The sequence below is a fragment of the Gigantopelta aegis genome, chromosome 1 (genome assembly GCF_016097555.1).
Source record: "Gigantopelta aegis isolate Gae_Host chromosome 1, Gae_host_genome, whole genome shotgun sequence".
Classification (NCBI taxonomy): domain Eukaryota; kingdom Metazoa; phylum Mollusca; class Gastropoda; order Neomphalida; family Peltospiridae; genus Gigantopelta; species Gigantopelta aegis.
Window position 1 is genome coordinate 29,635,247 of NC_054699.1, and position 17,914 is coordinate 29,653,160.

Consider the following 17,914-nt stretch of genomic DNA (forward strand, 5'->3'; position numbering starts at 1 on the left):
TGATTTTAATAACTTTTTAAGAAGTATACAAGTGACAAATACTAGTACTCACAATCTATTATGGTAATACCACAACACGTGTTTCTCAGTAATCAAACTGGTGTGTCGTGTGCAAAAATTACATATTCAGAAGAGGTCGTGTCAAGCTACCGTATATGGGTCAGTCAACCGAAACTAAGTAGCGTACTGTCGATCGTCATTCATAGTTCTAAAAATTGTTTTAGAACTTTCAAATGACAGCCATTTGAAGATATTTGCCGAGAATAATGTATTAATATAATTATAATTACATGCAATATAATGAAATACAACAAAATGATAAATATACGTAACAACATTTATTCGTACTCCCCACCCCACTAACAATTTGAAGTCTGGTTCAAAATTTATGTTTTATCACTGATCGGGTAATTTAATAAACTAGTGTTCATCTTTCACTCTGATTCGATATCGTCGGATTCAAATCCACTGAAATTTTCGTCCTCTGTGTCGGAATGAAATGCTTCGGCAACGTGACCAGGCAGGTCACTCATAGTTTCCATGTCATCGTCTGATTCTGTGGAGTTGTCGGTGTTCGTGTCTGCATACGTCAGTTCGGCCTTCACAAATCCGCTGATAATGCAACTTGCTGGGACCTTTTTCCACGATTCAAGTATCCATTCTGAAACTGTAGCGTATGTCGCTCTCCTCGTGCGCCCTGTAGCTGTATAACTGTGTGTTCCGCTGGTCATCCAGGTTTCCCACAGTTGTCTAAGATATGCTTTGAAACACCTATTTACGGAAATGTCCAGGGGTTGGAGCAGTTTCGTCATCCCACCAGGTATCATGACAGGGATAGAATTCAACTGTTTTATTTGATCCTTGATGTCAACCGTAATGCAGGGCTTCTAGATAATGGTAGTCCCACTCCCATGGCTAGTGATATTCAGTGTTGGGCTAGTAAATAATTACTATAACTAGCCCGACGGTTAGTGGAAACAAAACCTTGTCAAATGCTGCATTTACATATTTCATAAATGTGAATATCCTGACCCCTCTTTCCACCCCAATCTAAGGATTTGTAAGCTCAATCTCTCTCTTTAGGTGACATATCTGAGTATTACTATTAGTAAAATTGTATTTATTTAAAGTAGGGCTAGTGAATTTTTAATCATGGCTAGTACATTTTTAAAATCACTGATCCCATGGCTAGTGGATTTTTATAAAATTTTAGAAGCCCTGGTTAATGTGAGCCCTCATAGAATCCATTACCAAAATGGCCTTAATTCTTTTGATGAAAAAATCCACCAGGTTGTTTCACGTAGCAAGAGTTCAACCAGTCACTCATCATATTTTGATCCATCCATCCTTTTTTGTTGCATCGAATGATAACGCCAGATGGAAATTTTTCTTTGGGTATTGGTTATTCGTTTAAAAATGACCATAGGTGGAAGTTTTTTCACAGATGCCGTACATGCCAGTACTACCGTCATTGATGATTTTTCATGCCCTGTTGTTCGTACACTAACAGTGTTTACACCCTTCGTTTCTACGGTTCTACACATGGGTATGTCAAATGTCAGGGGAACTTCATCCATGTTGATGATGTTGTCGTGGTTTATGTTATATTCAGCAACCGTATCACTTGCGTAAGTTCTAAATAGTGCCAGCTTTTCCACAAAATCTTCAGGCAGTTTTTGTGAAACTGTTGTCCGAGTACAGATTGACAAGGAATGTTGCATCATGAAACGAAAACACCAAGATGGTCCGGCCTGGAAATCATCTATTCCCATCTCTCTGGCAATCACCTTGGCTCTTAGTCTGATGGTAACTGGACCCAGTCTTCAATTTTCTTCTCAAGTTCTGGCCATCTAGCTTTGTGTCCTCTGTTGGCTTTTTTTGTCTTTTTTGTCAATCGCAAAACATCTTTTTGCTTTCTCCAACTTCTAACCATCGATTCTCTGCCAGCTGCTCTATTGCCATTTTCTTCAGCAAATGGTACTCTTTCTTTTTTTGACAGGAGGCATGTTGAACGTTTTACAGCATGAGTATAAACTAAACACAGGTATATAGTTCGATCGTACAGTATTAGTTTGCCAGTCTAAATTGCTGATACACCTAACCAAAAACTTAAAAAAATATTCACAAGAAGACCCCTCAACTGTCAAAACAAAACAAAAAATACATTTTGCAAAAATGTTTATCCACGGCGTTACTTAGATAAAAGCCATAGAAATCAGCCCATTGTTTGCGGGCCGATTAATAGGGAAATGTCGACTTGTAATAAAAACATTACAATTTAGTCTCAGTTTATTTGACGTCATGCCGTAAGCTTCATACTGAACATAAAATCTGATCTACTAATTATATTACAAACAGGTAACAAACAGAAGTATTAAAAGGATCAATTAAGTCATTGTTTTGTTGGCATTGTTATGTGACGGCTCAGTATAATTAGCCGTCAGTGACCATGACATTGTAACCGTGTCACGTGATATGGTTTAACGCGTAACTGGCCTTGCTATCAAACTCAACAGGCAACTGGAGTGTTTTTGCTACAAAAACAAACAACATTACAGGCGAGTTGCTTTATTTTAAAACATCAGACAAACAAAACAAATGCACCAGTTGTAATGAATGTTGGAGAAATCAAATTAATGAACTTGACGATCAAGTCCATTTTTGACGCTGTAAGTTGCAACAATACAACCAGGGCAGGTGTTGTTTTATTGCTTCAGCCAAAGTTCAGGGGTGACTAGACAACGAAGGGTACCGGTATTATGAGAATGAGGTCAGGTCATAGGGCTTTACGTGCGCATTCAGAGAAAACTGTTGCAGCACACGCCTATGAGAATGAAAAATAAGGTGCACTTTATACGCATGGCGGTTACCGTACATTCATAAATAAAGCGCACCGTTTTATAAAACGCACCTTCTAATTCACAGAAGTAAAGTAGTGGCTTATAGGCCGGAAAATACGGTAGTAAAACCACTTTGGGGAGTGTTCAGTAGTTATTTCTGGCATTGTTAAGAGGCACTTGTAACCACCAACTTACTATACACCCTTACTACCGGCGGTCGTTAGTTAGTGCCGTGGGTCAGACCAGCTTTATTAGCGGCAGAGGACGAGGATGGCAGGTGGGTGCAGGGAAACACACAGAGATTGCAACCGTGGAGGAAGTTGAGACAGGTAAGCGATGGTGTGGACAGCTCAGAAGATTAAGAGTCGGAGGAAACTGACAGAAAAAGTCGAAACAGATTGAAATTGTGTCTCTAATTATTACCTCGATGTGTCTAACCATGTTCACAACCTCTCGTGTGGAGTACGGGTAGGAAATGAGGCCTTGGTCGGCCATTTCTCGCAGTTCTCCAAATGAAAGCACCAATTTTCTCAATGTCGTTTCTGGCACGTGTGGTCCATACTGTCGTAACATGGCCATTTCAGATTCAACATCAGGGTTATCTATTGCATGACAGCTAAATATATCACCTGCAAAATAAAGTGTCAAATTGTTTTAAAAAAAAATATATTAAATTTGTTTTGTTTAACAACACCACTAGAGCACATTGATTTATTAATCATTGGTTATTGGATGTCAAACATTTGATAATTTTGAAATATAGTCTTAGAGAGGAAACCCGCTAAAATCTTTCCATTGGTACCAAGCAATCTTTTATATGCACTATCCCACAGACAGGATAGCACATACTATGGCCTTTGATATGCCAATCGTGATGCATTGGCTGGAACGAGAAATAGCCCAATGTGCCCACCGACGGGGATCGATCCCAAATCATCTGCGCATCAAGAGAGCACTTTATCACTGGGCTACATCCTGCCCCCAAATTGTTTCCAATATATTTTATGGTGTATGCTGTTGAGATGTTTATAGGATCTATTTTAGATAAAAACTGGTAACTACATATTTTGTAATACACAAATGTATATATATATATTTATTTTTTTATGAATTTGTAGAAAACTTGAATTGTTTTCTATTGTCATGAATACTGACTTGTAACCAATAGCATTTCATCCTATTTCAATAGATTGGGTGTTGGGATGTATGGACCACTCTACTGAAATTGGACGAAATGCCATTGGTTACATTAAGCAGAAATGAAATGACATTTAAAAAGTGAGATTGTGATTAAATTTGTTATTACATGTATTTTCATTGCAAAATAAAGTGCAATATATTTGATTGTATTTGCAAATAAAAACACTAAACCTGCATGTATGGATCCACTAAAGCAATAGTCTCAAATGGTTTAAAAGTAATGCAAATGTATAAAAACCGGCCTCAGTGGCATAGTCATTAAACCATTAGACTACAGGCTGGTAGGTACAGGGTTCGCAGCCCGGTACCGGCTTCCACCCAGAGCAAGTTCTTAAGAGCTCAATGGATAGGTGTAAGGCCACTACACCCTCTTCTCTCTCAATAACCATTAACCAACTAACAACAGACAGCCCAGACAGACAGCCCAGATAGCTGAGGTGTGTGCCCAGGACAGCGTCTTGAACTTTAATTGGATATACATGTACATGTAAGCACGAAAATATGTTGAAACGAAAATGTATAAAAACAAAACTACATGTACACTTTCTAAAAATGTATCCATTATTAAATATTTCATTAAGACAAAGGCAAAATTACATCTCTATTCTGGTGTTAGCCAATTATTAAACGAACATACCCTAGTTTCAACCCGTGAAAATTAACACTAAATTTAGTTAATCTATAAAACCTATAAAACATTTGGATAAAGTTACAAGTGAGTGAAACATGAGTACGTGACTTTGAAATGGTGAAACACCCTCTAAACATAGACAAAAACTCTACTCCATTACTGTTTCTTCTCAGACGTGTGTGCGTTTTTAAAAATATAAAAAATGCATTTTGTGATATTAAAAACACCAGGATGATCAAAAACACTTTGAATGTACAGAACTGGATAATATAAACAATACAATAAAAGTAAAGTATGATTTCAGTTATCAAAAATGGCTCTAATAGTAAAATATATGCCTTAGTGTTTAAAACTATGGTGCGTCCCTTTAAATCGATAAGCTAAACAAAGGTCTATGTACCCATAGCACCAAAGAAGTCATTCCCCAAAAATGGAAATCCTGGTCTGTTGGCAAGAACCATCATTCTGAAGTCGGGGTGAGAGACTATCACAGAAGGACTCGACTCCAGGCCTGAGGTAGCTGGAAAATAAAAGTGAAATCTGGTGTCAGACTATCACAGATAATGTGTATTATATTTAAACTAGAGTCCATCCCATCATTCTATGAAAATGTTTTTTGTAAATAATTTCAATCTGGTTTGACGTAAGACGATAAGTAAAATAAGTTTTGGAAATAATAAAAATATACTACTTTTGTGTGCAATTTACAAATCAATTAGCTCAGAAATAAATAAGTTGTAGTATATTCTACAGCATGAAAAAAAGGTGTTCTCTGTGGAACAGACTATACATGTAAACCCTATGACTTTGAGACTATCACGGTTGGACTTGACTCCAGGCCTGAGATAGCTGAAAGAAAGAGGTGAAATCTAGTGTCAAGACTATCACAGGTAATTTCCTTAGACTATACTCCAGGTCCGAGGTAGCTGAAAGAAAGAAGTGAAATCTAGTGTCAAGACTGTTACAGGTAACTTCCTTAGACTATAATAATTACATGCATTCACCTGAATACTCCAAACACAAATACAAACTTGAAACTATTCTCCGTCCGTCGGCCAGATGCATTTCCCCGGACTCGACAAGGGTTTTCAGAATACACGTCACATGAGTCGGAGCTTTATCCGCTTCATCCACCACCAACACGTGACCCTGCTTCACAGCCTTCACCTACAGGGAAGAATGGAATGTTTTATTTAAAGACACACTAAATGCATCTCCCCGGACTTGATGAGGGTTTTCAGAATACACGTCCGTGAGTCGGAGCTTTATCAGCCTCATCCACCACCAACACGTGATCCTGCTTCACAGCCTTCATCTGCATGGAAGAAAGGAATGTTTTATTTAACGACACACTCAGCACATTTCATCTATGGTTATATGGTGTCAGACATGATAACAAAGAAATAAATGTTTTATTTAAAGACACACTCAACACATTTCATCTACAGTTATATGGCATCGGATATATGGTTATGGACTATAAATAATGAGAGAGAAACCAACAACTGCCATGCCATGGCGGTATGGTGGCTTTCTTCTCATTATCTGTGTTCATCCAGCCATTCCTCTTCACACGTATCTCTTCAGCCTGCGTGATATTCAATGTACAAAGTACATTTGTACATGTATGGGACATTTTTTGCATGCTTCCATCAGAGAACTGTTCAAGCACACCTGTCGTGGGCACAACCTCTGACTTCGCCGGAGAGTTCTGTCCAAGACCTGCATGTACATGTATATACAACATGCATATACAAATGTAAACAAGTATTTTCAAACTACTGCTAAAGCAATACATATGTTCCCTACCGGGCATAAAAAACTTTCTTATCTCCCGAGTTCAAGGGCCACAACTTTGTAAAAAAAAAAATTAGTTAATCACTATGAATGTCAAATCTGAGCTGTAAAAGTATGTGATAAAATCTATACATGATAATTAAATCAATAAATTTGAGATCAATATCTTGAAGCATTGTGAAAAAAAAAGGTCCAGAAAACTAATTTTCATATCACCCACGTTCAAGGGCCATAACTCTGTCAAAAATGGGTAAATCGCTGTAAAAGTCAAATTTGATCTGTAACAATACATGATAAAGCTATACACAAAATGTCAGCTCAATATCTTGAGGCATTGTGAAAAACAAATTCTGGAAAACTATATGTGGGACAGACAGGCAGACAGATGGACAGACAGACAGAAGGACAGACGGACGGACGGACGGACAGACAGAAGTACTGAGACAAAACCTAGCTATAGTCTCCTTCGGTTGGAACAATAGGGGACTAATAATAAGTGTTTCCACAACTCACCAAAGGGGAATCTTCATAAACAATGATTCCATCTTGAACTGTGGGCTGAAGGGTCAGGGTCTGAACTGTCGTATCTCTGTTAAAAAAAAATAGACCACAGGAACTGTTGTAAACACACTATTAAGTAGTAAACAAAAATCAAATCATGGCAATATTCATTCAATTATTCAGCTTAATTTACTTTCAAACCTAAAGGGTTAACTTTATAATAAAGCAAAGTCTGAAAAAGACAGAAACATTTTTTGGCCATGTTATAGTAAAATATGACATTCCATATGTTTTCATTTTCAATACGAACTATTTCAAGTTTATAAATTAAAAATTATTGATAATCCTGCACTAAAATTACTTTTTGACTAATTTTATAATTTTACTGTTTTATCGACAATAAATATGAAATATTGGGATATCAATTGTATTTTGTTTTCAACTCCAATTGTGGCCAGTAAAATGCCTTGATGTACTGACAGTAAAGACCAGACATGTGGCAACAAATGCTTGACTTCCTTAATTTTTTGCATAATTTTAGCAACATTAACAGCTATAAAATATCATCACAATTAGAAAAATGCACAAAAATAAATTAAAATTATTTTATATTTTAGAACGAGTCAGATGAAAATGTTTACAGTTCACATACCTGTGTAACTGGATGTACTCTCGGGGTCGGTTTAACAGCTGTAGAAATCTGTCAACAATCTTGTTTTTGCCGACCCCCTGGTTTCCGACCAGCAGCAAGTGTTCGTCCAGAGTGAAATCCTTCAACATGTCTTCCATTACAGTCAGGTGCTAACAAACAACGAAACATAACTCTGATTACATTCATTTCAACTTATTTTCATGCTTATTATCCAATCAATGTTCAAGCACGCTGTCCTGGGAACACACCTCAGCTATCTGGGATGTCTGTCCAGGACAGTGTGTTAGTTGTTAGTTGGTTAGTGGTTAGTGAGACTGAAGAAGGTGTAGTGGCGTTACACATACCCACTGAGCCCTTAAGAACTTGCTCTGGGTTGGAGCCAGTACCGGACTATGAAGCCTGTACCTTTAGTCAGATGTCTTAACCACTGCGCCACCGAGGCCAGTTCGGATTACAAACTAAAGTTTGCTTGTTTAACACCACCCCTAGGGTACACTGATTCAGATCACTGAAATTTTAAAATCTGCGTGACCCATTTATTGGTTACGCAGAAATAAACTCAAGTAACCCATTTCCCTTTTGCGTAACCCATTATATCCAAGTAAATGGTGCTACAAATCTTTTCGCACAAACATAAAATAGGTTATTGAAAATAAGATTCGTGTGAGCAACGCCCTAACAAAACGATCATTCTCCTGTGATTTATTAAAGGTACATACCTTAGTTTTAGACAAAAATGTCTAATTTTCATTATTATTCATACTTACCTACAACAACAATGCTATACGACTCCAAGTTATAACCCCCACTGCAGAATTATCTCCCCTTGCCGGATGTATAACCTACACCCGCACATGGGTAGACCGTATATCCAAGTTGAATAAGATTATTTAAACACTAAGGCATATTTTTTACTATTAGAGCCGGGTTTTTTTTAATAAATCCATTACAATTTTCTGTTCACAGCATGGGATCATTTATATGCACTTTTCTATTTTTGATATACCAGTCATAATGCATTGGTTGGGACAGAAAAAAAAAACAATCACAGAATGGGTCCACTGAGGTGTTTGGATCCTACAAATGATCGAAGATGACAAATGTAATTTACTTTTTTAATGAATACCTGCGGATTTTCATAGAAGAGAATGTCTGGCACTTTTGTACGGTTATCAGGACTGTACACAGTAACTTTGGTGTCTCCGATCCGCAATTTGTTGTCTTTAACTTCACCTAGAAAATAATTTGATACAGTATTTTTAATGGTCCTGTGCAAATTATTAAACAAGACTGAGTCATCATTAACCAGTAACAACTACTGTTAAGCTAGCAGGGCTAACTTTTCGCCAAATTATCTATTAAACTTTAAAAATTAAAAAAAAACCAACTCTTTTGTATCAAAATAGCAGTTATTACATAAAATAATTTCGCCAAATTATCTATTAAACTTTAAAAAAAAAAAAAAAAAAAACTCTTTTGTATTAAAATAGCAGTTATTACATAAAATTATTTCGCCAAATTATCTATTAAACTTCAAAAATTAAAACAACCCAGCTCTTTTGTATCAAAATAGCAGTTATTACATAAAATTATTTCGCCAAATTAAAATAAAATTCACCAATTTTTTTTTTTTAATTCGCATTTAGGGAATTTGGCGAGTGCCAGAGCTAGCCCTAGCTAGATTTATACTTCACCGCCGACTCTTGTCGGCGAGTAGTTGACTCGCTCAGTCCTACTCCTGTTCAAACCTTATCTTCATTTTTCAGTCATTTCAGTATGATTTTAACACAGTTCATATTAAATTTTAGTGCGCGTTCGTTTAACAATGCACTAAACACATTTTATTTATGGTTATATGGCTTCAGACATATGGTTAAGGACCACACAGATATTGAGGGAGGAAACCCACTGTCACCACTTCATGGGCTACTCTTTTCGATTAGCAGCAAGGGATCTTTTATATGCACCATCCCATAGCACATACCACGGCCTTTGATGTACCAGTCGACGGTCAAGAAAAATGTTAACTGTTTAGCTGATGTATAATACAGTGAAACCTCTCAAAACCAGACACTCTGTAAACCAGAATTCCGTCAAAACCGGACATTTTTCACAGCCCCTTTTTTAATATCAGTATATAAGGGAACCTCCAGGGCCGTAGCTAGGATTTTTTGTTTGGGGGGCAACTGAGTAGTTAATAGTCTAAAACTCTTTAAACGGGTATGAAGAGAATTTTCTTCAAGTTTCTATAATGTTTTCCAGATTTTTTCAGGGGGGGTGGGGGGGGGGGGCAACTGGCCCCCTTCCCTCAACCCCTGCTAGCTACAGCCCTGACCTCTCTAAACCGGATACATATTTTAACCAGACTTTTTACTTTGTCCCGAGGATGTCTGGCTTAGGGGAATTTCACTGTATATGTAAAATCTGCCGGGGCTACAATTTGTTTCATGTGTACACAAAGAAATCTAGTGATGTTACAATCGTCGACCATAATAGAAAATTGATTGGTTTGGCTCTACCGATGTGATTATCAATTACAAAAATCCATAATCGATTGAGTGATAAAATATTAACTGTAATTGTTCCTCCAGTTTAGATGCTGCAATTGATATAGCCTAAATATGTTTGGGTTGATGTTTGTTCTCATGTAAACAAACAGAAAAAAAGATAATAAATAGTTCTTAAAGGTAAAATTTGCAATTTGTAGAAAAAAAACCATAATGATAGGTGCATGGTCCTTATGATTCAAATACTTCTTACGTGCATATAATTCAACCAATTGTGTAATCAAAAGTTGATCGGTTCATGCAAACCGATCATAACCGATGACCAATAATGAAATTCTAACCGATTTCCAAAACTAAAGAAATTTTACACCGAATGTGTATTAAAGGTAAATTTAGCAACATTTGTAATGTTTATCTCTGTGAACATGACAATAGAAAAGAAATGTTTTATTTAACGACGCACTCAACACATTTCATTGATGGTTATATGGCGTCAGACATATAGTTAAGGATCACACAGATATAGAGAGAGAAAACCCTCTGTCGCCACTTCATGGGCTACTATTTTCGATTAGCAGCAAGGGATCTTTTATATGCACCATCCCATAGACAGGATAGTACATACCACAGCTTTTGTTACACCAGTTGTGGAGCACTGGCTGGAACGAGAAATAGCCCAATGGGTCCACGAAAAGGGATCGATCCTAGACCGACCGCGCATCAAGTGAATGCTTTACTACTGGTCTACATCCCACTCCCACATGACAATAGGTGCATAGTCGTACAATTCAAATCCATCGTAATCGAAACTGGAATGGCTGGAGAAACTTACTTGTACTGAGGCCACAGAAACCTCTATGACTTCTTAAGCCAGGTTGGCTGTTTATAGAAAATACAAAGGCTTGGCATAACCGACTCACAAGTTATAGATCGCTCTAGGCTGTCTTCCGACGGTGTTTTCTTCATCACAGTTATTCCAACTTCCTCTAGGGTCTGGTCAAGAGCAGACTGTGCTAATCTTGGAAGAAACCTGTAACAAAACGAATACAGGGTACTTAAACTGAGAAGGGAAAAAAAAGGAGTAAAACATGAAATTAATGTGAGTGTAAAACAATACGACAGCAAAACCTAGCCAGAAATGCAGGTATTAATTAGGAAATGTTTTATTTAAAGATGCACTCAACACATTTTATTTACGGTTATATGGCATCGGACATATGGTTAAGGACCACACAGATAAATTGTACCGTGTAACGCAAGAGCCTGAAGTGAAGCCTATGCAGTACTTCACCACGCACACCACACGTCCAAACCCAAGGACCAGATATTAATTAATGCAAGAATTGTTAATACATGTACATCGTTTTCAGTTAACGTAATACGTATGGTTACCAGTGAGATTCTAATAAGAATTAAAAACTGACATTTCATCAATAATAAAATGAAACAAGAAAGTCAGCTGCCATCTTTAAAGTGTTTGTAGCTTATAGATGTAAAATCACCATCTTGCATTTTTTTGCATTAATTTCTCTCATGCAATACTTTTATAGTACAAGTACACACTGCAGATGAAACACTTTGTGAAGTGCAAGCACGGTGTAATTCATTATGTCTGGTATCAATGGCATCAGCCTTTTCTTGCAAAATGTCAAAAATAGCTTGACTTGAATACAAACCTGTCACGAATCTTAAAAGACAGACTTTATTTGACTATTATAACCAACCTAGAAAGCATGCAGGCTTTGTGAACAATGTTGAAGAGATCAACTGTCACAAACTTTGATATGCATGTACATGTAAGGCTTTAAGAACCACATGTATCTGAAGTTACAACTAACGTTAATAACATGATTTGTGAACAATATTGTAACTGACCTCAGTAGTAGGCTTTGGAAACAATTCTGTAACTACTGTCGATACAAGGTTTTAAAAAATGCTGTAATTAACCTCGAGAGACAGGCTTTATGAACAAACTAACCTTGAAAGACAGGCTTTATGAACAAACTAACCTAGAAAGACAGGCTTTATGAACAAACTAACCTTGAAAGACAGGCTTTATGAACAAACTAACCTTGAAAGACAGGCTTTATGAACAAACTAACCTAGAAAGACAGGCTTTATGAACAAACTAACCTTGAAAGACAGGCTTTATGAACAAACTAACCTAGAAAGACAGGCTTTATGAACAAACTAACATTGAAAGACAAGGCTTTATGAACAAACTAACCTTGAAAGACAGGCTTTATGAACAACTAACCTTGAAAGACAGGCTTTATGAACAAACTAACCTAGAAAGACAAGGCTTTATGAACAAACTAACCTTGGAAGACAAGGCTTTATGAACAAACTAACCTTGAAAGACAGGCTTTATGAACAATGTTGTAGAGATCACTGGTTGGATATGTAGCAAGAACTTTGGCAATTCTCAACAACTGTCGAGTGGACATGGACGACGCAATGGACTGAAGCTAAAAACATTTGAAAATCATTTATTTTCTTTACATTTTACATAACATTTCCCTATAAAGGGACTGTCCTGAGTTTCCTGCTTTGTAAGATGTTTCCAACTAATAAAATCTTTTAACGCCTAAAAATATGCATTAAATATATTTTCTTGTTTAGACTATCAGTGTCTGTATATTCAATGTGTTTCTCGTCATTTTAATATTTGTAAGAAGCTCAAACTGAATTTTGTCTTCAAAAAATTTTCTCCTGTGCGTGCTGTAACCTCACCGTGGTGCAGGGGTATAACATTTTATTTGAGAATAGCCAATACTGCACAAATTGAAGTTTTGAGTAAAAGTCAGTATCTATCTTTGATATCTGTATTTTTGCACACTTCTTTACACTGTTTTTATTTAAATCTTGAATTTTTATATTGATGTTGGTCATCACTTTATTTGTTTGCATTACCATAGTTTGACACCCAATAGCCGATGTATTTTTCGTGCTGGGGTGTTGTTAAACATTCATTCATTCAAATAATTTTGTACAAATAATAATTAGAAAATAAAATGAAATTTAACCTAGTACAAATATTAGAACGATCAGAAACACTCAGAAACACGTTTAATATACAGCCACTAATATTTTATGTAGAAGAATATATTTGATATGTAATTACAGTCGTTAGAAAGTCTCTGTTAGTTGATAACATTTTAAAAATTGCAGTAAACTCAGGACTGTCCCTTTAATAACACTACAATATAATACATAAGGCTGTTTTAACAGTTTCTAATCATTCTCTTCTTTTGATTTGTACAGCTGACCACCTTCTTTGTACTTACCCGATGTCACACTTTAAAAGAATCTTTTTATAGAAAGAAATGTTTTATTTAACGACGCAGTCAACACATTTTATTTACGGTTATATGGCATCAGATATATGGTTACGGACCACACAGATTTTGAGAGGAAACCCGCTGTCGCCACTACATGAGCTACTCTTCCGATTAGCAGCAAGGGATCTTTTATTTGCACTTCCCACAGGCAAAATAGCACAAACCAGGGCCTTTGCTGAACCAGTTATGGATCACTGGTCGGTGCAAGTGGTTTACACCTACCCAATGAGCCTTGCGGAGGACGCACTCGGGGTTTGGAGTCGGTATCTAGATTAAAAATCCCATGCCTCAACTGGAATCCGAACCCAGTACCTACCAGCCTGTAGACCGATGGTCTAACCACTACGCCACCGAGGCCGGTATTTTTTTATAATGCTCATGTCTAGCTGAATAACATACAAACATTGTGTTAAATATTACGGACAAAGATGAATTCCATAAATTTAACAGCAATAGAAGCCACTTAACACAGAAGTGGCTATATATATATATATATACACACACGTCTGTATTTATATATAGCTTCAGCTTGTGAAGGCTGGTGGTCGTATTTTGGGGGGAAGCTTGGTTACAGTCACCACACCCCTTTTAATATTCCCGTGCTAAGGACAAATTACATCTGCATTGTAGTATTTAAATAATCATACGTATATATTGTAATATAACAACCCAACTCAGTTTTAACTACACACATTTAAAATAAATTCTTGACAATATTTTCTGGCCCACTTAAGCACTGACCATGGTAACAAATGTGGACGTTATTAATATACAAATGTGAAGGAAAACTAAGCATTGATTATAAACCTGCTACTCACAGTTCCATCTTGAGAATCCCTCAGTTTGTGTACAAAGTCAAAGATTTTATCCAGACCTTTTGCATTGGGAACCTAAAAATACATGTATATATTAAATTTTTATGAAATGGTACTTTCAACATTCAGTACATAAGGATGAAAGGATACCGGCCTCGGTGGCGCAGTGGTTAACCCATCGGACTACAGGCTGGTAGATACAGGGTTCGCAGCCCGTTACCAGCTCCCACCCAGAGCAAGTTCTTAAGGGCTCAATGGGTAGGTGTAAGGCCTCTTCTCTCTCACTAACCACTAACCAACTAACAACTAACTCACTGTCCTGGACAGACAGCCCATTTCAACTTATTTTTGTGCTTATAATCCAATTAAGGTTCAAGCATGCTGTCCTGGGCACACACCTGAGCTATCCGGGCTGTATGTCCAGGACAGTAGGTTAGTTGTTAGTGGTTAGTGGATGAGAGCCTGTACCAGGCTGCGAACCTTGTACCTACCAGCTTTATCAAGTTTATGTGCAATGGCTTAACATTGAGGCCGGTATCATTAGTTTTAATACTAAGCATTTTACAAAAAATAATGTCATGTATCTTGATCTTGTATAATTAATCAATAACGTATATAATATGTATAGCAAAAGTGGAATAAGCAACTGTATATGTGTATTTCCCATAAGCCTCAGCACATTTTCAACACTTTACAATAGGTTGGTAAAGTAAGAAAAATCAATGCTGCTGCTGCTGCATAGGCTACTGCTACTGAATAAAAAACATCGAGGGATGTTTCATGTGCTTTTTTTTCATATGCAGGACAGTACATTCCACAGTCTGTGATCAACCAGTCATGGAGCACTGGCTGGATGATGGGGAATGAAGACAGTGTACCAACACAGGGCTACTAGAATTAGGAAGTTAAAAATGGTCTGCTGTTATTTTTTTTTTAAAACAGCAGGTTATTAGAAATATGTACTGCTAAAAACAAAATATGGCCTGCTGAAGTGCACGGTTTAGGATAGTGTGTGAAAAATTACGACCTCCGAGATGTATTTTAGAGCATTATGGAATTAGAAAATAACATCTCTCTCTTGAAAAGTTACCTGCAATTTTTTGGTGGTTTTAACAGGTGGATTTTTATTTCGCCTGCTATATCTAAAAAATGGAAGGAAGGAAGGAAATGTTTTATTTAACGATGCACTCAACACATTTTACTTACAGTTATATGGCGTCAGACATAAATGTATGGTTACGGACCACACAGATATTGAAAACAAATCTGCTGTCACCACTCCATGGGCTACTATTTTCGATGTTTTATTTAATGACGCACTCAACACATTTTATTTATATATATATGGTTATATGGCGTCAGACATATGGTTAAGGACAACACAGATATTGAGAGAGGAAACCCGCTGTTGCCACTTCATGGGCTATTCTTTCCAATTAGCAGCAAGAGATCTTTTATATGCACTATCCCACAGACAGCATAGTACATACCACAGCCTTTGTTATACCAGTTGTGGAGCACTGGCTGGAATGAGAAATACACCAATGGGTCCATCGACAGGAATTGATCCTAGATTGATCGCGCTAAAAAATGGATTGCTTTTCAGTTTTTGCAGGCTGCTATTTCAAGTCCCGCCAACACACTTCAGATTAATAATTACTTCACACTTTCTATTTTATTAGGTAACAGGTCTCTGTACTTACAAGTCTGTTGATAACATCAGTTTCCTCCACCCGCGACAGTGGTCTCATGTGGTGATACAGAAACATGGTCAGCAGTTCGGCAGAAAGCCACTGCTGTTTACTGCTTCCGACAACCGGAGGTTCGGCCAGTGCCACTATCCGGAATGATGGATGGATGGGAAGAATCTGTCTTGAAAAACAAATATCAGATGAAAACGACAGTGTAAATATTCAGGATATTATCTAAAACAGTGTTTGAAATAAGCACTTGTTTGTCTGTCCCGACAAGTGAAAATCTATTTGGACAAGCAAAATGTGCCTCGGTGGTTGTCCAGTGGACAAGTAAAAGCTTTCAGTGCAGTTTCATTTTTAGCAATCACAAACATCATCTTAATACTTGAATAAAATAAACCATTTATTTGGACAAGTGAAAATATTGGTGGACACGTAGATTTCAAGATTTATTTGTCCAGTGGACTAGTAAAAACATTCTGCATATTTCTATCACTGTTAAATGCTTATCTAGTGGACTAGTAAAAACATTCTGCATATTCTATCACTGTTAAATGCTTATCTAGTGGACTAGTAAAAACATTCTGTATATTTCTATCACTGTTAAATGCTTATCCAGTGGACTAGTAAAAACATTCTGCATATTTCTATCACTGTTAAATGCTTATCTAGTGGACTAGTAAAAACATTCTGCATATTTCTATCACTGTTAAATGCTATTGTTTATTATTTTTTTCAAATTGTGAAAATTAATCGTCAGACTACTGTATATTCTGAAATTAATGCAATCATAATTATATTAATGCAAAAAATGTCAGTTCATGTCATTCACATTAATAATATGACACATTTATTTCTATGTTTTGTCGAGCAATAGTCCAGCAAACTATGTGTCACACACTTTTAAAACAAACAAAGATTAAAATTCTAATACATTTATAAAACAACTGGAGCACAATTCAATCGTAGGCAAGACATGTATAGAGAAATACATTACTTGCACTCACTGACAACATTTCATTAATTGCATTACAAGAATATTTCACTTGGCAATGGGAATTTTGACCCTGTTATTATGAAGAAACATTTTCCTTTTTCCTTACATTAATTTTGTAAACATGAACTTCAATTGGTATTAGGTGATTAAGTGAATTAATATCAGAAAACACTGAGTAACAATTTGTCTTACTTTTCTCGGAGTTGTTCATCGGTTAGTTTGGTCTTCTCTTTCACATCTTGGTACTTGTCTTGTTGAAGAAGACGCGTCCCATCATACAACTGCAGCTCTCTCTCGTGGACCAATCTGTAAGAAAATACATCAACAGTTATCTCCCCTTAACAAAAGTGCATTAAAAATATAACTTTCTTTTGTTTAACACCACCAATTAATTATCAGCTACTGGATGTCAAATATTTGGTAATTGTGAACATTAGAAAAATACACCAACAATAAACTTTTCTAATTTGTTTAAGTCTTTAAAACTTACCAAATAAAACTGAAGAACAGCATTAAACTCTGCAAAGTATGAATAAGACCCAAAATAAGATATTTTAAAACTTTTGATGTCTTTACACATTTTTTTTGACAGGGCATATGGGATTGTATGCCCCTCCAAAATCTGCCAGTCATACTTTTAAATAAAGTACACACACATTTTGAGTTTGAGTTTAATAACATAACATAACATCAAATTCCTTAACATTTATTGGATTTTTTGGGTTGACAAATAACTATGCAAGGTATTTACAGCATTTTTTGTCAGCTGTTTGGGTATTAAGAGTGTCAACAAGGATTCCGCGTGGTTTTACCCTGAAATCATTTCGAAACCTGTGTATCACAAAGGGAGACAACTCTTAGTGCCTTATTATCTTGACCGTTTTAAATGTTTATGATTATGTTGTAATCGTGTCGGGAAAACAAACTTGAACACCCGCA

General features: G+C 36.5%; 1 protein-coding gene across 1 annotated transcript in view; it reads right to left on the reverse strand.

The window, feature by feature from the left end:
• Positions 1-17,914, reverse strand: part of LOC121375164 (von Willebrand factor A domain-containing protein 8-like) — a 94,517-nt gene that overhangs the window by 54,138 nt on the left and 22,465 nt on the right. The window contains exons 14-24 of the mRNA XM_041502480.1: positions 17,168-17,281; positions 15,988-16,156; positions 14,288-14,359; positions 12,481-12,596; positions 11,049-11,158; positions 8,748-8,854; positions 7,622-7,770; positions 6,982-7,057; positions 5,676-5,838; positions 5,072-5,191; positions 3,264-3,469 (exon numbers count right to left, since the gene is read on the reverse strand). Of these exons, the coding sequence (XP_041358414.1) occupies positions 3,264-3,469; positions 5,072-5,191; positions 5,676-5,838; positions 6,982-7,057; positions 7,622-7,770; positions 8,748-8,854; positions 11,049-11,158; positions 12,481-12,596; positions 14,288-14,359; positions 15,988-16,156; positions 17,168-17,281 (1,402 nt within the window). The remainder of the gene's footprint in view (positions 1-3,263; positions 3,470-5,071; positions 5,192-5,675; positions 5,839-6,981; positions 7,058-7,621; positions 7,771-8,747; positions 8,855-11,048; positions 11,159-12,480; positions 12,597-14,287; positions 14,360-15,987; positions 16,157-17,167; positions 17,282-17,914) is intronic.